This window comes from Pinus tabuliformis, chromosome Q (genome assembly GCF_031772625.1).
Source record: "Pinus tabuliformis cultivar Carrire ecotype Pingquan chromosome Q, CPIR1, whole genome shotgun sequence".
Lineage (NCBI taxonomy): Eukaryota > Viridiplantae > Streptophyta > Pinopsida > Pinales > Pinaceae > Pinus > Pinus tabuliformis.
Window position 1 is genome coordinate 779073657 of NC_142296.1, and position 23518 is coordinate 779097174.

The 23518-nt window shown below is 38.9% G+C and overlaps 1 protein-coding gene and 1 non-coding gene across 3 annotated transcripts in view; both read left to right on the plus strand.

Annotated features, from left to right (window-relative positions):
- CH1 (Pheophorbide a oxygenase family protein with Rieske 2Fe-2S domain-containing protein) overlaps positions 1-23023 on the plus strand; it is a 277391-nt gene extending 254368 nt beyond the window's left edge. For both annotated transcript variants that reach the window (XM_089385246.1, XM_089385247.1), the window contains exons 8-9: positions 22087-22381; positions 22533-23023. In XM_089385246.1, the coding sequence (XP_089241372.1) occupies positions 22087-22381; positions 22533-22700 (463 nt within the window). In that variant the 3' untranslated portion in view covers positions 22701-23023. The remainder of the gene's footprint in view (positions 1-22086; positions 22382-22532) is intronic.
- Positions 14971-15127, plus strand: LOC149221798 (U1 spliceosomal RNA). Its single transcript, XR_016249924.1, has one exon. It is a non-coding gene; the product is annotated as a U1 spliceosomal RNA (small nuclear RNA).
- Positions 23024-23518: the final 495 nt, after the last annotated feature.

Genomic DNA, 23518 nt, shown 5'->3' on the forward strand with positions numbered 1-23518 from the left:
GCCTCTCTGATCTCTGCGCTGGTCCTCCAGTACTATCCATGCCTGTATGTTATGTATTTGCTTCCTCTCACTGCAATCCAGACCTCTAGTTTGAATTTCTCAGCAAACCCCGCTCCAGAAATTGAACTGACTGGTCTCCCTCTGGTGTATCTCCAACTGACCCTCAAGTCTTCTCTTATACTTTTCCTGTTGATGAATCAACGACCGAGATTAAGTCCCTAATCAACGGCCCAGATTAAAATAGACTTGATCCTTATCTATTAGAAACTTCTCATCCTTATCTTTATTAATTCCCATTAATATTTTTATTTTCCTAAGTTTAGACTTAGGAACTCATTAAAAATATTAATTATTTTAATAACTCTTCCAGAAGGAATTTTTTGGGTCTTGGAGATCTAATGTGTTTTAGCCTGTCCACCAATTTTCATGGCTAGAGCACATCCGATGCTACCCCAAATAAACACTCCCTCTTAGCGAGGAATGTGCTCTAGTAATACTCCACCACTGAGAATCACTTTGATCATCCGACATCGGTACCTGTGATGATGCTTGGCCTTGCTGCCCAACATCCTCTGCACTAATGCCTTCTGTACTGCTGCCCATGGCTCTACCACTACCACTGCTACATCTGTACTGCAGCTCCCTTTGCATCCGTGTTGTTGCCGGTCCTTCTTCCCAACACTACATCTACACTGCAACTCTTTCTCAAATGCTGCATCATGCTGCTCATAGCATTGCAACACCTGATACTTATCCATTTCTGCCAATAAAATGGATTCTTTACCATTCGAATCTTCTCCCTGAAATAAGAGAACTGTTGATTTGGGGTAGCATCGGATGTGCTCTAGCCTCGAAACTTGGTGGAGAGGCTAAGGCACATGAGATCTCCAATACCCAGAAATGGTTTGGGCAGATTCTAAACAGTTTGAGAGATATTAAAATAATTAATATTTTTAATGGAGTCCCTAAGTCTAAACTTAGGGAAAATAAAATATTAATGTGTATTAATATAAAACTGTGTTAGAATGGTCCAAAAGTCATGGATCAAGCCATAATTAATCTTAGTCATTGATTAGGGACTTAATCTCGGTCGTTGAATTGTCAATGAGAAAAGTATAAAAGGAGGCTTGAGGGTCACTTGGAGAACACACCGAGTTGATCAAGATTTCGATTTTCTGGGGCAGGGTTTGTTGAGGAAGTCGAAAGAGTGATCAGAGTTGCAGTTGAGGGGCAGTGAATACAGAAGCAAAGAGGCAGAGATAGTACCAGGAGGATCAAAACAGAAGCCAGGAGAGAGGGACACAGAGCCAGCAAGAGGTTCACGTAGAGCTATCCAGGGTTCATGCAGAGGCCGCCAGGAGTTGCGCAGTGCCTCAGAGAGCCAACGTGGGTGATGTAGAGGCTCTAAGGGCTGACGCGGTGCCTCCAGAGGTTGACGCAGGGCGAGCTAGGGTGACGCTAGGCTAGAAAGGGCTGACGCTGGGGTTTTCATGGGGTAGATTGGAGTTGGGAGCTGTCGGAGTGTTTATTTGGGGTTTAAGCCAGAACATCTATTTCCGACTGAGAGGTACCACTGCCAAGATTATTCTCTGTTGGGTGAGCCGGTTTTGGCACCCAGATTGTATTCTGAAACTGCTTAATAAAACCCTCAGATAACTGCACCACTTTTCCCACATTAGGTTTTTCTGGGGACATTGGTCCAAAAACAATGGTGTCACTTGTGTGCTTGTTTTGTTTCCTTCAGTTGATGATCTATAATGTGTTGAGCATGTATTGGTATTTATTTTCAGTATTTACATGGTAAATAACTTGTTAATTAATCAGAACAAGTAGGCAGAAATAAATCAGAAAAGTACATGAAGGGTTTCTAATAGTTAGACATAGAATTTCCAACACGAACTTGTTTCTTCCAAGGGCCTTGGTAAGGATGTTCGCCACCTGTTCTCTTGTAGGAATGTAGCTCAACTGCACAGCTCCTCGTTGGACACAGTCTCTGACAAAGTGACACCGAATATCAATGTGCTTTGACCGATCATGAAAAACTGGATTCTCAGAGAGCTTGATGCAACTTTGATTATCACACATGATCCTCGTCGCCTCCATCCTTCTTCTGAATAGGTTTACAAGAAATTTTCTAAGCCATATGGCTTCCCACAAAGCTGTGCTAGCAGCCATATATTTTGCTTCAACTGAGCTCAAAGCTACGGATTTTTGTTTCCTACTGCCAGGAGGTCATCCTTGATCCAATGTTGAAACAATACCCAGAGGTACTTTTCCGATCCACTGAACTTCCAACCCAATCTACATTAGTAAACCCACTCAATCTGATATCATTACTTTTGGTGTACAAGAGTCCATAATCGACTGTTCCCTGTATATATCTATGAACATGTTTGGCTGCTGCCCAATGAACCTTCTTCGGTTCCACCATGAACTGACTAAGGGTGTTGACAACGTAACAAATGTTTGGTCTAATATTGACCATATACATTAGGGACCCTATGAGCTGCCTGTATAAGGTGGGATCAATATCTTTGTCTTCTGATGCATCAATTTTCTTCCAGTTGGTGATCATTGGAGTAGCCATCGACCTACAGTCCTACATCCTAAATCTCTTCAGGATCTATGTAGCATATTTCCCTTGTCCAAGGAAGATTTCACCCTTCTGCTACCAAACTTCCAACCCCAAGAAATAATGCATTTGTCCCAAATCCTTCATGTCAAACTCTGTGGCTAGGGAGCCTGGATGATCCTGTCAGGAACAGATCATCCACATATAATACCAGGACTAGAGGCTCATTCTCTACAACCAGATAATAGAGATTGGGATTTGCATCACTCTTGTGAACCCCATTTTCTGCAAGTAGCTATCAATTCGGCCATACCATGCTCTGGTTGTTTGTTTGAGCCCATACAAGGATTTCTTTAATCTGCATACATGAGGCTTCTTCTCATGTGTCTCAAAGCCTTTTGGCTGTTCAATGTATACTTCCTCTTCTATCACCCCATTCAGGAATGTCGTTTTGACATCCATTTGATGAATCTCCCATCCCATCTGTGCTGCAAGAGATTTCATGGTTCTAATAGATGTATACCTAGCTACTGGGGTGAAGGTCTCTTCGTAGTCTATTCCTTCCTTCTGAGCATACCCCTTAGCCACAAACCTGGCTTTGTATTTTTCCACACTGTCGTCTGCAACATATTTAATCTTGTAGATCCATCTCAAACCTACCACTGATTTGTCCTGAGGTCTAGGCACTACTTCCTAGACATCGTTCACCATTATAGAGTTGTACTCCTCTACCATCGCATCCATCCAAACTTGATGTTGAGCGGACTCCTGAAAGTTGGAAGGCTCCACATCTTGAGCTACTAAGGCCTAATATCTATCTGGCTGTCTTCGCTCCCTTTTATTGTTTCTCGATGCACCGATGAAATCTTCTGCATCCCATAGAATCTGTTGGAGTTCTCAGCTCGTTCTTCCTCTGGTGGCAGGTGCATCTGTTAGCTACTCCTCTTCTTGTGATTCTTCTTGTTTGAAGGAGAATTCTTGGCTTGCGCTGGTTGAAGTGGTTTGACCCAGTGTTGATAATATCGCCGAAATATCGGCGATATTCGCAAATATCGGCGATATTCGCAAATATCGCGATATTTTCGGCGAGCCGAAATATCGCCCCGAAAAAATCGCGATATTTGCCTGTTTTGAATTTCGCGCGAGATTTGCGAGATTTCGGCGATATTTTCTAAAATATCGCGCGACGATAGTAAATATCGCCGGCGGGCTGTATAAATTTGGTTTTTGGTTTTTTGTTTCACCGTTCACGTCATTTCGTTTTCGTGAGAGCTGGAGATCTCTCTGTCAAATGCTTGCCCAGCAAGGTTACAACTTCCCTGGCATGCTTGTCTCAGTCATCATATAAACTCTCTGTCAAATGCTTGCCCAGCAAGGTTACAACTTCCCTGGCATGCTTGTCTCAGTCATCATATAAACAAGAGTACTCAATCATGCCATTTCACATAGGTGGCTCCAGATCTGAACTCTGAATCTTTATCAATAACAACACATTCGTATCACTGATCATAAAAACATTCATTAGCACATCCTTGCCATCGGTATTAGCTATGGTAAAGGACCAATAACATTTTTCAGCTAAAAGGACAGATTTGCAGGAAGAACTAATAATCAGCATTTAGGACACACACACGCTTCAATGTTCTGGGCATCATAATGTTTTCAACTCTGTCACATCGCTGTTACATACTGCAATGTGTTCTTAACAATGGTAAGCAGAATATGAATAAAAACCTAACAGCTGATGTAAGCTTCAGATGATTAATAAGCCAAAGTATGTCAAGTCAGGTCTGCTGATGTAGGATGTGCCACTGAAGATGTCCTGAGGTATCTCTGATCTTAATGTCTGAAAATGTGACAAGTGCTTTCAACCAACTACACCGCAACCTTTATCCTTGTGGAAACATCTTGAAAGTTGAAATAGTGTTACATAAAGGGGCCTTGATCAACTACAGGAAGATCCAGAAACAGACCTTTGATGCCAACTCGAACAAGCTTCAAATATGATCTAACAATTTATCTTTCTAAGCAATAGTCTTGGATCTAGCACGGTACAAAATTGGTCATAAAGAGTTTGATCGACTCAGAATAGCTTCACAAATAATGCAGAAGGCCTGTCACTGAAAAAACCATTAAACCAGCATTTGACTCAGCCACAGAACTGATCCACTCAGCCACCACAGATTGCTCCATTACACGGCTGCATGGTGTTTTTTGGGGCAAGCAATAAGCCACATATAGAATACCTTCCCAGAACCTTGCAAATGTGTATGGTCCCATTATCCATATGCCCAGCCTGTCAAATGAAGGTTCTGAGCAGAAAATATGCATAGAGCTTATTGCTTGTGCTTAAGAATTGCCTTATCTTCCCTCAATCTGATACCAGGGAATCGGGATAGCTTCCAGGTGTTTGACTTTTGTCAATCCCCTTGCTTGTGACCTCAAACTAGTACTAAAGTCTAATATCACCTCCAAGTGTCTCTCTCCTTTGTCAATCACCTTCCTTATAAGTTATAACCTCAATCTAAGTACTAATATATGATGCTTCTAGGTGTTTATCTCCTTTGTCAATCAAAAGTTAAAACTAGTACTAATATCAAATTCAGATGTCTATGTCCTTTGTCCAATGTCAATAGCCTGCTGCCTTACTATCATATCATGTTTCCAGGTGTTATCTCCTTAGTTAATCCCTTTGCTTTTGAGGGTCAACAAGTAACCAACATCAAAGTAATAGATGCTGTATAGGTTAGGATATACAGCATTTATTACTCTGCTGCAGGGTGCATGATGTTTATCCTTGCTTGGACAATTATCAATTTATCACTATCAGGGATCAGCAGGATTTGGTATCGCCTTTGAAGTTTGATGTATCATTTCTATTTGACATCATATATATCAATGCCTTCTTCATATTTATGTGCCAATGTGTTTAGTTCATGTTGTTATTGCTTTATATGTTTAGAAATCTGAAAAAAATGAATATATTATGCATTTTTTATGCTTGCCGATATTTGCCGATATTTTCGCCGATATTTCCGATAAGATATTTTCCGGACCCTCGCCGATATTTTCCCGATACCGATATTATCAACACTGGTTTGACCAACGACTCATCTTTTGACTGCTCCTCGAAAGGCATTTCTCGAGATTTTCTGAAGGCCCTATCTTCCATGAACTTCACATCTCGTCGAACTACTACCTTCCTGCTCCCTGGAAGATAGATTCTATATGCCTTAGCGTTCTCGCTATATCCCACTAGATATCCTTTCTCTGCGGTTTGATCCAACTTCTTCCTCTTTTCCTCGGGTATATGGCGATATGCTAAACTCCCAAATATCCTGAAATCACTGACTTCAGGTGTCTTCCTGGTGAAGACTTTCTTTGGAGTGATCTTTCCCAATGCCCTATGAAGAGTTCTATTCTGGACATAGACTGTCGTGTTGCATGCTTCTGCCCATAGGAATTTTGGCATATCTTGATCATACATCATGGCCCTAGCTGCTTCCACGATAGTCATGTTCTTCCTTTTTGCTACTCCATTCTGCTTTGGATTGTAAGGATCTATCCACTCTCTTCTGATGCCCTCCCTAGCGCAAAAATTAGTGAAGTCCTTATTGACATATTCCCCACCATTGTCTGAGTGCAAAACTTTTATTTTCTTTCCTGTTAGATTCCCCACCAGAGCCTTGAACTCTTTGAATCGACAGGAAACCTCATCCTTGGTTTGCAGAAAATAAATCCAAGTTTTCCTGGAGTGGTCATTGATGAAGGTGACGAAGTATTCGGCACCACTAAGAGCTTTAGTGGACGTTGGTCCACAAATATCTGAGTGTATCAATCCTAGTACACTCTTGGCCCTGGTTTTACTTCTAGGAAATGTTGCTTTGGCGTACTTGCCCAGAGCACATCCTCTGCATACATCATCTCGTTTTGTACTAAGATTTGGAACTCCTGTTACAGTTTTTCTGAGAATTCTCAAAGCCCCATGGTGCAAATGTCCCATTCTTTTGTGCCATAGTTCATTCAAATCCTTGTGTCCATGACTGCTTATCAGTGCCATTGGTGATTCTAGTTGTAACCTGTACAACCTGTTACTTCTGATTCTGATCTGCACTTTCTTTTTCCAACTCGAGTGTTTAACGCATACTTTCTCCTTAATGAAGAAAACTTCATAGCCCTTGCTTTGAAGTTGTGATATGGAAAGCAAGTTCATCCCCAGTCCTGGTACATGCAACACATTGGTAGCTCGGAACTGCGCTCCCGTTTCTGTTTGAAAAACTTCGGTACCCTTCCCTACTGGAGTACACTTTTCCTTATTCCCCATGGTGATCTGAAAATTTATCCTTTCCTCCTGATATTCTGAGAAACATCCCGGATTCCTGTCATATGCCAGGACGCTGAAGTGAACAAGGTTCCTTCTTAAGATTAATTACTCCAAAAGACTTGGAATATCAAATTATCCATTAACATTATATTTATATTATTTATATATTTTATTCATTACATTGCCTCCTTCCTCAAAAAGCTTTGTCCTCAAAGCTTGTCGATGAAAAAAGGCTTGATCTCTTTTTTGGCTTTGAAAGTCTTTCTTTCTTGGAACAGTCATCTTCGTCGATACAAGTTGATATGATCTTCTTAGTGACAAATAGAATTGTCGCGCTGAGAAGGGATCAGACCATCCCAGATTAATCTTCTGTATAGTATTCTAATCACTAAAATTTTGTAACGACTTGTCAGCATAAGACAGAATTGATGTTACGTCATTATTCTCTGAAACATTAATTTGTTGTCTTGGTTTTGACTGGTTCAAATATGTAGCATGGTTGATTCGTCTGTTCTCATGCTTTGGATGCCGATATGGGACTTTTTTGGTTTGATTTCTCCTTACTGGGCAAGTGCCATTTTTTATATTTTCTTCTGGCAAAGATGTTGTTGAGACGGTTATGGAACATTCACTTGGGATGTCCATTGTCTGAACTGCAACATCTACATGTGTCATTTCTTCAAATGACTTGTCTTCTTGAGTTGTCATATTCACTCGATCGGTATTTGTTGTTTTGTCATCAACTTGAATTCCTACATTTGATGCTTCTTTCTCGATAAGTTGTTGTACCTTGTTTTCTAATGACTTCTTATCCTTCTTAAGTTTCTTAATTTGCGACAGTAATTTTTCACTATGGTTTTTAAATCGAGAAACTTCTTCATTTTTGTCAACATTGATTTTGTCAATTTCTTTTTGCATATTTTGTAATACCTTTTTACCTTCTTGAGACATTACTTTTGAAATATCTTCTAGTGTTACTGAATTTGGTTTTAGTGTAAAATCTTGGAGCGTTATTTTCTTCTTCTTGTAAGAAAATGTTAAAAACTTCTTCTTTGTATTTAGAATAAAGGAACCTAGAGTTTCCATCCAAGGTAACCCCAAAACAATGTCACTATCGTAAAAACGTAAGGTTTTCACGACGAATTTTGAGGTAAAAGTATAATCTCCAATATTTAGGTGTAAATTGCTTATATCGTATTGTTTGCCACAAATATTTGTTTCAACTATATTTGATTCAGGAATCACCAATTGGTTAGCACATTTAGGACTAACATAATTACTTCTTTCAACAGGACAGATAGAGATTATGATGTCTCTTCCTGCAAGCGATCCTTCTATTTGAAATAATGTATCAACATATTTACCAAAGGTTTCAGGAAACCTTTCATTACTAGTCTCCATTTTACTCTTTAAATATTAAATACCTTTTTAAATCACTCCTCCTTTTATAATAATTTATTTATTTATTTATTATTATTTTTTTTTATATAAAACCCTTTTCTTCTTTTCCTTTTTTTTTTTTTAAATTCTATATATTCTCTTAATTTATAAAATATATTTCCACTTCCCTTATATAAAAATCTAACATATATATATATATTTCAAATATTATCTTCTTCTTCTTCTTCTTTTCACTCTTTTAATAAAAAAATTTATATAATAATAATTTTTTTTTTTTTTATTTTTATATATAATTATAAATTATATATATTATATAATTTTAATTTATATATATTATAAATTATAATTATATAAAATTTATATATACTTTTTTGAGACCCACTTTTCCTTTTATATGTAACTATATAAGACTTATATAGTATCCTTTTTTATAATTATAATAATATTTTTTTTTTCTCAGAAAATTTGAATGAGACGTGACTCTTGGTACGGTCACAATCTTTAGATTTGAACGATTATAATTATTTAGATCACACCCTTTTTCTCCAATGTTATCAAAATATCTTTTACTTTTAAAATACCATGGGATATTACCATGGGTTGTTTTTAAAACCTCCTGTAAAAAGTAATATTTACCTTTCACGTAAGAGCTTTTATATGCTTGTTTTTTCTCTAACTTTTAAAATACCATGGGCTATTACCATGAGTTGTTTTTAAAACCTCCGTTAAAATGTTCTCCATGTAAAAAGTAAAACGTATTCCTTTTGTTTTTTGTTTTTGTTTTTTTTTTTTTCCTTTAACTTTTTAAAATACCATGGGCAATTACCATGGGTTGTTTTTAAAACCGCGGGCTTCTCCACGTAAAAAGTTTTAAATATACTTGGTATGAGATTTTGTATCCATTTTGCTTTTTTCTTTTACTTTTTTTTTCTTCTTATTTTTTTAATTTATTTACTTATATGTTTTTTTTGTTAATTTATTTTAATGGCCAAAGGCTTAGAAAAACGGAGAAAAGGAGAAACTCCCAAATATTGAGCAAAATGCTTCAATTATACAGCAACAAGGTTGACGAATTTCGATAGTCAAAGACTTGGATAGGAGAACGAGCTCTGTGCACCGGTTAAGCAACCTAGTGGACCGAACTGCTCTAATACCAAATGAAGCAAACAAGGTTCCTTCTTAAGATTAATTACTCCAAAAAACTTGGAATATCAAATTATCCATTAACATTATATTTATATTATTTTTATATTTTATTCGTTATAGAGGCTCCACTATCTATATACCATACCTCTGATGATGCAGAGCTTGTTACACAAGCAACTACTTCTTTCAATCTGGAAGCCAACATAGAGAAATCGAAATTTCTATCTCTTGTGCAATTTTCTGAAAATATGCACGAGTCTCCTGATGTAGATGCCTCTGCATCATGATCTCGACCCACAATTGATTTTCCCTTCCTGTCTCTGATTCTTTGCTCTAATACCATGTGAAAATTCTGTTACTGCAACAACTGATTTATTTTACCTACTTATTTTCCAATAAGTTATTTACAAATCCCTTCAGTAAATATTAAAATAAATTCTACTACAAATATCACACCATTATATAAAAACAAATACATGCACAAGAATCAAACACATCAACACAGTTATTTTGGGACAATTGTCCCCGGAAAAACCCAATGCAGGAAAACCAGTGCAACAGAGAAGGATTTTATTAATCAACTTTTCTTGAGTACAACTAGGGTGCCAAACTGGCTCACCCAACAGAGATAACCACACAACAGTAATACGATAAAGTTCTCTGGCGCTTCCCTTAAGCTCAACTTCAGTCCAGCTGGCCTCTACATAGGTCATAGACCCTCTGCGTCAATACTTTGCCTCACTGTGTCAGCACTTGGCCTCTCTGTGTCACCCACGCAGACCCTCTAGTCACTGTGCAATCTAGCTGCCTTTGCGTCTCCTTGATTGGATCTGCGTCTGCTTCTCTAATCTTTGCACTGGTCCTCTGGTACTATCCCTACCTCTTTGTTATGTACTCACTGCCTCTCACTGCAATCTAGACATCTAGTTCGAATTTCTTAGCAAACCCCGCTCCAGAAACCGAACTGAGTGGTCTCCCTCTGGTGTATCTCCGACTGACCCTCAAGTCTTTTCTTATACTTTTCCTATAGATGAATCAACGGTCAATATTAAGTCCCTAATCAATGGCTAAGATTAAAATAGACTTGATCCTTATCCCTTAGAAGCCTCTCATCCTTATCTTTATTAATTCCCATTAATATTTTTATTTTCCTAAGGTTAGACTTAGGAACTCATTAAAAATATTAATTATTTTAACTCCTCATCTGGATGGAATTTTCCAAAACGATTTTTGGGTCTTGGAGATCTAATGTGCTTTAGCCTCTCCACCAATTATCCGATGCTACCCCAAATCAACATACTATTGACCAACCAGTCAAGTCCCCTCTGGTTAAAGATCTTTAGTTGTCAACTTATGATTTGAAGTTTCATATTAATACTCATAATTTATTGTATGATCTGAAGAAAACAAATGTGAAAATACCTAATGATATCATCATAAATCATAAATAGAAATGTTTTAAATACTTCAAAGCAAGGGCCTAGAGGTATGTGGTTAATCATCAAGAGCATCTCTATCAAGTGGTTGATCACATTCGAGACCATAATAATCATCTAGTGGCAACGACTCATGCATTTCCTCCTCTATTGGCAACTGAACAATATCAAACAATTCATCTTGTTAGGCAATTTCCCCATCACGTACAAGCTGATGTGCATCCTCTAATTGACATCCCAGTCAATTACTGAACCCTGCAAAGTTTAGATGTCTTTGCAAGTATTCTATTTCACTTCGTTGAGTGAATAATAGATTATGTGCTTCAATCCCTCTAAGTTCTCATATGTAGAGGAGCTGACAACTTGGGAAAACACTCGGATAATCAAATCTAAAATCTTTGGAGCTTGAGTCATGCATCATCCACGAACCAATTGGGTTTATTTGGGGTTCTATCACTCTATCATCATGAGCCAAAAATAACTCAAATTTAGTCCTCAATAGAGCAAAGGAAAGAAATTGTATTCTATTACTATAGTGTACTAAGGTTAGTCTCTTCTTAGAGTATACATTATTAACAAAACTTCCATCAATCATTTCTTTATCTTTGCATCATTTGTAGGCAGGACCTTATCAAACCTATCTTCAGACCATTTAGGATTCAAAGGAGAGGCTTCCACATGAAATAAAGAGTTTAGCTTACACACAACAACTCTTGTGAAGAATGACATTGAACTTGCCATATAGCTCTGCATTGGGAACTCTAGGTCCTTCGATTGTCATTTCGATTTCCTCTATCATGATATCTGTTATTTCTCAAACCTTAGTAACCAACCAACTGGGTTTATTTGGTGTACTATTACTCTATCCTCATGAGCCAAATTTAACCGAAATTCAGTCCTCAACAAACAAAAGGAACGAAATTGTGTTCTATAGTGTACTAAGATTACTCTCTTTTGGAGGATTCATTATCAACAAAGCTTCCATGAATCGTTTCTTTAACTTTACGTCATCTGTAGGCAAGGCCCTATTAGGCATATCTTTAGAACATTTAAGATTTAAAGCATAGACTTCCACATGCGTTAAAGAGTTTAGTTTACATACGACTCTTGTTAAGAATGACATTGATCTTGCAATAAAGTTTTCCATTGGGATCTCTAGGTCCTTTGATTGTTGTTTTGTTTTTCTTTATCATACTATCCTTTATTTCTCAAACCTTACTTAAAGCAATGGAACTGGTGTCTAGATCAAAGTTTTAAAAATTAGAACTGGTTGAGGGTCAGATCAGGAATGAATTGGAACTAGCCAGTGAATCAGTTTCTGAACCAGTTTAATATATATATATATATATATATACACTAAATCATTAGACTACAGATATGCAAGTAAAGGAAGGGGTGTCATTATATAATACTTGGGGCTTTTTCTTCTTTTTCTTTTCATTTTTCACTGGTTGGTCTGGTTCACAAACAGGTCTAGGTCTCCAAGGGGTGAACTGGTTCAAATTGGTTGGGTCCAGCCAATTTTCAAAACACTGGTCTAAATATCCAATGGCTATCACTACAGGTTCCAGGAAGGCCATCATATATTCTAGATCCTCCCATCATTCCCTATCATGCACATATTCTTGATCTTTCTAGGTCCTCCCACCATTCCCTATCATGCGCTTATTCTTGATCTTTCTATCATCCTCTATGTTGGCTCCACTCTATTCTTCCATATCATTATAAATAACTATATTGCATTTTTCTTCTTTGCATTGAATCATGCATTCAATTAAGAAAGAGAGAAGCATACCTCGTGTATTCTAGTTATAGCAATTCCAATCGTGCACGGGACCTATATAATATATATGGCAAGAGACTTGTGATTTCCACATATCTAGTGTGCACATTTTTTCAACAGCCTAACCAATAGACCTTGTGTGCATAATTCTTTCAGCAACCCAATCAATAGACGTAGTGTGCACAATTCTTTGAGCAACCCAATTTTTAGACATAAAGTGCATAATTCTTCAGCAACTCGATCAATATTTCCCATATCTCTCAATGAATTATTCAATGCATGCACACTTGGGATCAAATACAAATGTTGAAAATGACTATGCTATATGCTTCATTAACCCTGCAGAACGACAAATAGGTGTTGCATTTGTAATCACGTCAACTATTGTTGGAGCTCAGTCCTCCTCAACAACATATCCATGAATCTCATGTTGGAAATTTGTATCTAGATTTGGCAATCTGTTGTTTTCAGGCGTTAAGGACCTCCAAGAGAGCTCACAGTTATGTTTAACAAGGGACGATGATTCCTATTTGTCCAACTGTCCATTATTATTGAACAGCCATGTCTACCCAAGCTCTGTCCCTTACTATTGACCAACCATATCTATCCAAGCTTCTTTATGTGGAGTCAGCTTTTGTTCCACTCTACTCAAAGTTATATTGATCAAGGTCTTCCTCAGTTCTCTATGATGAAGGTGGCTTCAAGCCTTGTGAAACTTCTATGAGCGTTCTCACCATTGTCTCATAACAGGGTGACCACTAAACGTTGGGAATTCCAAGTTGCATAATCAGAGCAGCAATTGCATCTTTTGCATGTTCACACTCAGGGTTGGCACCCAAGCTATCAAAAATGATGGGTTTTACTGTATAAGCAAATGTTTTTGAGAAGTTGCTTTTATTTTTATTTTTTATTGCCAGATACAAATCCGTATTTGACGGGCAAAACACCCTATGACTAGCATTTTTCCTGTCAAATCCCAGCACTGCCCACACGCAAATATTATGCATTTCCATCACAGAAAGAGTCTATTACCATTTAGCTTCTTTTCTTGTCAGTGCTTGTTGATGCGGCTTTTCAGCTCGTCTTTCCTCTATCAACCTGATTGAACCATCCTCATCTTGTATATTTGTGAAATAGGTAAGCTTTCATGATATAGCGTCAATATTTCCATGCGCTTGTCCCTAGTAAATTCCTCACAAGCTCTATCTCCATAACCTTTTTTAAGGTCGCATATGGGCTTTCAACTCTTGTTTCGCTGGCTTGAAACTCTTGTTACAAAAATTACGTTTATAAAGTTGGTTTTTTTTCAAAAGAACGATTAGGAGATTTATATTAACAAGGCTGGAATAGGGTCCAGCGTCCTTACTCAATTCAATTGGATGGATGAATGGGAAAACCACACAATAACATTCATTCAATTACTTAAATTGAAAACTACTTATAATAGATGTGCTAATCTTAACTAACATATGCATGATTAACTAACACATGCATGATTAAGATTGGTTAAATTATAACTTTTGTATGACTAACAGCTCTGACATACATGACTGATACTAGCTAAATTAAAACTCTAGTATGACGGTATAAATGGACTGAAATTACTTCCTAAATTTAGATAATGTGTAAATTGCCCGAAATTGCATACTCACTAAATGTAACTGAAAGTAATAATGTCTAACAAAATCAAAACTTATCTCTAACAAAATCTATTTTTTTCGTGACAAATTTCCTTTCTCTGCCGATGTTGCAACAGCATCGTCATATAAATTGATCTCAAGACAAAGTAAATAAACTTTCAGATTCAAAAGAGGTTTGTCGATGTTGCAACAGCATCGTCATATAAATTGATCTCATGACAAGGTAAAAAATAAACTTTCAGATTCAAAGGAGGTTTGCAGGTGCTTCAAATCATTTTTCTGAAACGAATCCAGATGACGTCTGTAAAAATTCTCGTCAAGCTAATTTTTTAAATTTTACGATGTTGCAACAGCATCGTCATATAAATTGATCTCATGACAAGGTAAAAATTAAACTTTCAGATTCAGAAGAGGTTTGCAGGTGCTTCAAATCGTTTTTCTGAAACAAATCCAGATGACGTCTATAAAAATACTGGTCAAGCTAATTTTTAAATGTCATGGTCATTTTTATCAAGTCTTATTTGTGGACTAACTCAATTCCAATTTATTTTGGTAAAAATTCTTAGTTAAATAAATATGGTAAGAATTTTTCCAGGAATTTATATTTTTACGTTATTAATTATTAAGGTAATTTTGACCATTGAACTTTGTTCATATTACTTTTTAATGTACTTACCTGGACGGGTCAATGGATGATCAGAAAAGTCGATGATCTAGGAAGGCCACCTCCATTGCATTTGGGAGGGGGTCTACCTAGCATGTTCCACTGAGGAGAGTGCACGTCATAATTTGTAGCAGCAGAGGCTTGCGCTCGCCAGGCCTTCGCATCTTCTTTTCAGTATGAAAAAAGCATTATATTCATCAAATATGTGTAATATATATAGAGAGAATAGCAGAAATCTGATGTATACAAATACCATCATAGTCCATCAATGCGGTCCAGAATCAATGTCATACTGACATGACCAAACATAAAGAGCACCATGTCCTGTATCTGTGCAAGCGTAGCAAAAACTAATTGTATCTTCAGTCCTGTGCTTATAATGAGAGGTAAGTATATACAGTAGAACAAAACACAAAAATGAAATAAAAGTCTTGAAAAACATAATATATCTCTGAAGATACTCTGAGATACTCTGCCAACATTATCATATGAATATTTCCAGTGAATGTAATAGTTATCCAGGTAGAGGAATCACCCCAGCATCCATTAATATATTCCTCCATCTTGATCTCAATGTGCATCCCGTCCAGCTCATCTAGCAACCCCCTCTTCGAGAGTCTGTCCGCGGATTGATTGAACTCCCTTCCAATGTGCTCAATCGTTGAGCCCATAAAAGAAGTCCAAAGTTGCTGAACTTGGAATAGCAATCCATGGAGCGTGGGTTGGTAAATTTGCACCGTCCCAGAACATAGTCGATGAGGATCTTGGAATCCCCAAATATATGAATAGTAGGGATGTTCAGATCAGCGTTGCAGGAAACGTCCCCCCCGATCAAAACCCCGATCCGCGATCCGTACGGATGCATGGGGGAAGCGCCATCCGAAATGCGTTTCAGGCTGATAAACACGCTTCCTGGAAATTTCAGGAAGCGTGTGCCCGAAACGCGTTTCGGACGGCGCTTCGGCCTACGAAGCTTCAAGCTTCCAAAAGAAATTATAAAAAAAATGCAAAAAATGCAAATATATATATATATATATATAGCAAACGCAAGTTTTGAATATAAATGCAAATATATATATATATATATATATATATATATATATATATATATATATATATATATATATATATATAGCAAACGCTTCCGCAGACGCTTCGCTTCCTAGATTTTTGGAAAATGACGCTTCTGTGTCCCTACGTCCAAAAAACGTCCCCGTTTTGGCCCCGCTTCATGCAACATTGGTTCAGATATCTAGATAACCAGAGAAGTCCCCAAAGTGCCATAGCTTCTACCTTCGTGTTCGTACTGCTGCCAGCACCCCAGTGAACCCAAAATTCCTATTCCGGAGAGTAAGCAATCAAGAAGCTGCATCCACACCTATTCCTTTGTGAAGCTCCGTCAAAATATACAGCTGGGAAGACCAACGTTGGTTTTTGGATGATTTTCTTCGGTCCTTTACCTTGTAGAGTGCCAATAGAGAAGCACTTTATAATGCGCTCCAACACCAATGTTTTGTTGATTTCGGGTAGCATCGGATGTGCTTTAGCCACGAAATTTGGTGGAGAGGCTAAGGCACATGAGATCTCCAATACCGAGAAATGGTTTGGGCAGATTCTAAATAGTTTGGGAGATACTAAAATAATTAATATTTTTAATGGAGTCCCTAAGTCTAAACTTAGGGAAATTAAAATATTAATGTGAATTAATATAAAACTGTGTTAGAATGGTCCATAAGTCATGGATCAAGCTAGATCTAATCTTAGCCGTTGATTAGGGACTTAATCTCGGCTGTTGATCTGTCAACGAGAAAAGCATAAGAGGAGGCTTGAGGGTCACTTGGAGAACACACCAAGAGATCAAGATTTCGACTTTCTGGGGCTGGGTTTGCTGAGAAAGTTAGAGTGATATGGAGTTACAACTGAGGAGAAGTGAATACAGAAGTAGAGAGGCAGATATAGTGTCGGGAGGATTAGCACAGCAGCTGGGAAAGTTGACACAGAGGGCAGAAGCCGGAACTGCTGGAATTGTCGGGAAAGCTAACGCAGAGGGCAGAAGCCGGAACTGCCAGGAAAGCTGACGCAAAGGGCAGAAGCCAGAACTGTTAGGAACAACTAGAACAGTCGAGAAAGCTGACGCAAAGGGAAGAAGCCGGAACTGTCGGGAACAACTGGAACTGCTGGGAACTGCCAAAACTGTCGGGAAAGCTGACGTAGCAGGCAGAAGAGGTTGACACAATCCCTAGAAGCTAACGCTGGGGTTTTTCGTGGGGCAGATTGGAGCTGAGGAGCTGCCGAAGTGTTTATCCAGGGTTTCAGCCAAAGTATCTGTCTCCAAAGGAGAGGTACTACTGTTGAGATTATTTTCTGTTGGGCTAGCTGGTTTTGGCACCTAGATTGTATTCAGAAACTGCATAATAATAAAACCCTTAGATAGCTGCACCGGTTTTCCCGCATTGGGTTTTTCTGGGGACATTGGTCCAAAAACAACGGTGTCACTTGTGTGCTTGTTTTGTTTCCTTCAGTTGATGATCTGTAATGTGTTGAGCATGTACTTGTATTTATTTCCAGTATTTACATGGTAAATAACTTGTTAATTAACAGAACAAGTAGGTAGGAATAAATCAGAAAGTACATGAAGGGTTTCTAATGGGTTAGACTTAGAAATTCCAACATGGTATCAGAGCGTGGTTGCAGATCACAGGAGAACTGAGGACATCAGCCGAACAGAGTAGCAGCAGCAGAAAAACAGTTGTCCCAAGTGACAGAAGCTATTCCTAGCAGAGTAGCAGCAAGGAAGGGGTGACGCAGTGCCTGCGTCATCAATATTGAGCCAGGAAGAGGCAGCGCAGAGGTTGAGGGAGGCAAAGGCAGGCTCACGCAGAGCCCCGCAAAGGCCAAGAGGGCTGACGTAGTTGGTTGAGGAGGTTGATTTACTAGTGCCGGAATTGCGCAGAGCCTAGGAGCTCTAACCTTCAGTTTTGCTAGGGTTTAGGAGGTTGTGGATAAGTTGCAGAGTGAAGCTGGTGGGGTACTGTGGTCAGGACAGTACCTAACAGGGCAAGACCAAGGTAGAGGGAGTTGTTGCCAAGGCGGACTTCTAGCCAAGGAATCCGGACCAGTGTTGTTGTTACACAGACGATCGGAGAGGGGAAACTTGACGTTGGCAAAAGGATTTCCAAGAAGGAAATCAGGACTCAGAGGGAGTCCAGAAGAGAACTTCTAGACGGGAAGTAGAGAGACTCTGTAGGAGTCGAATAGAGAACTTCTAGACAAGAAGTAGACTCAACAGGAGTCGAACAGAGAACTTCCAGACAGGAAGTAAACTCAGCAGGAGTCAAACAGAGAACTTCCAGGCGGGAAGTAGACTCAGCAGGAGTCGAACAGAGAATTTCCAGACGGGAAGTAGAGAGACTCGGAGGAGTCGACAAGAAGAGCAGAAAGATGGCCATGAATGGGCTGAGGGATCAGGACATGTTGGATGAGGCATCCAACTTTGTCATCTGGAGGGCCAGGATCTTGTCTGTTCTATGTGCCATGAGTGCTCATACGCCACTTGAGAGGAAGTGGGGAGACATCGAGCTGTAGTCAGACGGACTACAGGTGATGAGGGGCAGGATCCTCGAGGTACCTAGCCTCTTGGATTAGACGAGGAGTAGCAGGACTAGCAGATGTCCGTAGAGACGGATGCGGATGGAGTGACAGAGGGAGCTACAATGTAGGATTCCTAGGACAATGCGAGACTAGCAAGCTACAACAGTGCGAGAGGCACGGGAGTGTTGCACCACTGTAGGATGGCACAGAAAGGTGTGTGACGATGCGAGATGCATGGAGTTGTTGCAGCAACGCAGAGGTCAGAGAGGGAGCACTTGTCAGTGACAAAGGGAGCCTCAGCATCAGGAGTGTTTCTTGCCTGACAGAGATGTCAGAGTTGGGAGATAAGTTACTTACTTCTCAATAATTGGGTAGCAGTGCAGCAGTTAGCAGTGGTAGTGCTATGGGCATCATGATGCAGCATGATGAGAGGGGTTGCAGTGCAGATGCAGTAGTGGCAGGCCCATGGGCAGCAGCACAAATGCAGAGGGAGTTGCAGTACGGATGTAGCAGTGGCAGTGGCAGAGCCATGGGTGGCAATACGGGATGCAACGGTACAGATGATGGGCAACAGGCCTAGCATCAGTGGCTGATGCCGAATGATCAGAGTAATACTCAGTGAGGAGTATTGCTAGAGCACAGTCCTCGCTAAGAGGGAGTGTTGATTTAGGGTAGCATCGGATGTGCTCTAGCCACGAAATTTGGTGGAGAGGATAAAGTACTTGAGATCTTCAATACCAGTAAGGGTTTGGGCAGATTCTAAACAATTTAGGAGATATTAAAATAATTAATATTTTTAATGGAGTCCCTAAGTCTAAACTTACGGAAATTAAAATATTAATGTGAATTAATATAAAACTGTGTTAGAATGGTTCAAAAGTTATGGATCAAGCCAGATCTAATCTTAGCCATTGATTAGGGACTTAATCTCAGCCGTTGATCTGTCAATGAGAAAAGTATAAGAGGAGGCTTGAGGGTCACTTAGAGAACACATTAAGAGATAAAGGTTTCGACTTTCTGGGATTGGGTTTGCCGAGAAAGTTGAGAGTGTGATCTGGAGTTGCAGCTGAGGGTAAGTGAATACAGAAGCACAGAGGCAGAGATAGTGTCGGGAGGATCAACGCAACTGTTGGGAAAGCTAACACAAAGGGTAGAAGTTGGAACTACGTGGAACTGTCGGATTTGCCGGGAAAGCTGAAGTAGAGGGTAGAAGCCAGAACTGCTAGGAACAACTGGAATTGCCGGGAACAACCGGAACTGCCGAGAAAGCTGACGCAGAGGGCAGAAGCCGGAACTGCCAGGAAAGCTAATGTACATTTGTGACACAGGCCATAATCCACTCGGCAGGCCCGGCTTGAATTCCAATTTTGTGAAGGACCAGCCTCAGGTAGCCCCAATCAAGACAATCAAAAGCCTTTTGAAGATCAACTTTCATAATAGCAGCATTTAATTTTTTATGATGGATAGAGTGCATACATTCCTGGGCAATCGCCACTGCGTCATGGATCTCTATTTCACAGGAACCCGAACTGTTGTGGAGATATAAATTTAGACAGAGTGTGCTTCATCCTGTTGGCGATAGTTTTAGATATGATCTTGTAGATAAGATTACAAAGAGAAATAGGTTTTTATTCCGAGAAGGTGGTGGATGGAGACCTTTTCGGAATAAGAGCGATGTATGTAGAGTTAATATGGGGGTGAATATAGCCACTAGTCTGGGATTCCTCAACCATGTCCACAAGATCCTGTTTGATGAGGTCGAAAAAGTGAGTGAAGAGTTCCACTGTCCACCGGTCAGGTCCGAGGCTCTTATCCCCCTTGAATGATTTTAGCACTCCCAGAGTTTCCTCCTCCGAAATAGGGTTAAAAAGAGCCGAGTTAGCAGCCTGATCGAACATGATTGGAAATAATTCCACACCCCAGATTTGATCCTCCAAACAGTCCAAATCCTGTTGACAGTAAGCATTCTAAAAATGGTGAACAATAACTTTGTAAATGTCTTGTTGCCACTGAACCTTAGTGTCGGCCGCATCATTAATCTCCCAAATGGAATTTACAGTCCTCCAAAAGTTTGCAAATCTGTGAAAAAATTTAGTAATTTTGTCCCCTTCTCAAAGCCAGATGGCCCTGCTCTTTAGTCGCTAGGTGGTCCCTTTGATAAGCAAAAGATGTTTCTTTTCAAGTTCGAGAGCATGTATGCGATTTCTAATATCAACAGGAAGATTGTGCTTAAGTAGGCGAGGGCGGAGGTCTTGTAATGCTTTAGATATGTCATCTAATTCTTTGTTCATATGCTTACGTTTTCTTTTCTCCCATGCCTTAACCTCCATCCGGAGGGTCTTTAGCTTCTCCTGAGTATGCATCATGGGGGAGAGGGATCGAAACCCATCACGATTCTAGACATCCCGCACAAGGCAATTAAAATCCAGGTCATCAAGCTAAACCCAATTAAACTTAAAGGGAGTCTTGCCTCTGAAATCACCCCTCCTCTAGTGAAGGGCGATGGGCCGATGATCAGAGATATGATTACACACCACCTCAGAATGGACCATAGCATCTTATCATTTTATATTTATTAATATATTGGTTTATTAGTCTATTAAAAAATACTTATTAATGCATTGCTTTATTAGAAAAGAAATGAGTAAATTAACACAAAAATTTTAACTTCTAAGAGAAATAAGCTAAAAACAAATTAATTCATTTATTTATTAACTGTGGAGTCTAACTAAATGGCTTTTTTTCGGGATTATTTTTCTGATTAATTTTAATCAAAACTGGACAGATATTTTTAAAAACTTGAGTCTAAATTGTTTAATTTGCATAACTGGGACTCCCAAGGAATTTTCAAGGGTGCTGAATCTATTTATGCATTAAAAAATGTATTTTAAACAACAAAAAATATTGAAATTGTATTGCTGAATTTTGATGAATTCCCATAAAAAAATATTTCATCTATAAATTAAACTACACCCTTATTAACTTGCTCCTTTCAAAACGTTAACTTCACTACACCCTTATTAACTTACTCCTTTCAAAATAATAACTTCAACACCAGCATTTTCATTCTCCCTAAAAGAATGGCTACCATCTTTTATTCCTCTGTTTCCTACAACTGGATACAGCCGCCCTGGTTTCCATTCTAATTGACCAATGTACATTGAGACAGCATCATCTCAATCTTAGTTGTTATAGGCAACCAAAGTATCTGATTTATGATATTTTCTCACAATTGAATTCTCTCTATGCTGTTGATATAAATTGCTAAAAGAAAAGCAACTGCGGTGGTCGAGACACATCGGTTTTGATGTAGGTGTTCATGTTGTGTGATGTGCCCACTGGTGGGTTGAGACTCTATATGGGGAAAACAAAGAAAGAAATTTAATTATGAGTATATCATATCTTCTGGTTTCGGTCGAAATTCAAGGCCATTTGCAACATTGGCATGTGATTTATAATTACAGTATTAGATTGGGGATGATTATAAATTTTTGATTTTGCATGTCTTATTCCTTGTTTTTTTCTGCAGTTTTGTTAAGTTTATGACTCCAGCTACTGGGTTGCAAGGTTACTGGGATCCTTACCCTATAGATATGGAGTTCCGGCCACCTTGCATGGTGTTATCTACTATTGGAATCTCGAAACCTGGTAAAATAGAAGGCAGAAGCACTCAGAACTGTTCTACACATTTGCACCAATTACATGTCTGTATACCTTCTTCTAGACAGAAAACTCGGTTGCTTTATCGAATGTCACTGGACTTCGCACCTCTGCTGCAGCATATTCCATTTATGCACATTTTGTGGAGGCATTTTGCTGATAAGGTAACTCCAAAAAATCATTTGCATTTTATTTACGACATTTGATTTGGCTGTGTTGGCATTTCCTTGGAGTTTGCTTCTTTCTCTTTATCTGGCATTATCCCTAGAATGTGGTAACGATCCTAGCCAAAATGCCTTTTCTTTGTATGCACAGGTTTTAAATGAAGACCTTAGGCTGGTGATTGGGCAACAAGACAGGATGGTCAGAGGATCAAACGTGTGGAATTTGCCTGTATCCTATGACAAACTAGGTATTAGATACCGGATATGGAGAAATGCAGTTGAGGATGGGCAGCAGCGGCTGCCTTTCAGTGAATCTTAAGGGTATCAACGGGTCGAATGGTTGAGCTGTTTTGCTGTTGGTATTTAGACCTTAACAATACAATACAGCTAATATTTGATTCAAGAATTTGCATTCAGATTTGATTTTCAGGAAGCGAAAGTGTGCTGCATGTCTGAAATACCTTGTTTTCCTTCATGTGAAGCAGGCAAACGAGGGCCTGCACCTTTGTAAAATTTTAAGCTGTATGGTATCGAGCATTAAGATAACATCAATTCTATGTATCCGGTCCTTCTCATTTTCGAATGTACAGTATTGAATGCTTCACTGAAGCCATTGTTAATAAAGGAGACCATTACAAATAATGTGCAAACAGTGTGTACTTTTAGGTTTCATTATGCATCTCATACTATGGAATATTTTCTTCCCGTGTTTTGTTATACGTTAGAAGTTTCTAGGTGCTGGTAGATTCACGAAAGGTATGTCACAATTTTCTCCTCTCACATCTATTGTTTCTTGGATAATAGTAGTTCATGATTGATCTAACCTGCTTAATATCGAAGGGGTCAAAATTTATACAGGTGAACTTGTTTTATAATCTACTCCAGAGAGATTGAAAATGGCAGCCATTACATTTAAAATAGTTTTTGCAAAATCACGACGCTGCTCAAACAATTTTGATAAGCTAATAATATGCAACCTAATGTAATTTTTCTTGGAAGTCTTGCTATCAGAACTACTTTGCAGGCAAAGGGACGAGGCTGATTTTCTTTTAGGTTGAAGATGGAATTGCAGTTAATGGTGGCCTTGTGATAATTTTGTTTTTTGAGTTGTTTTAATTTCATGATCTTGATAGTATG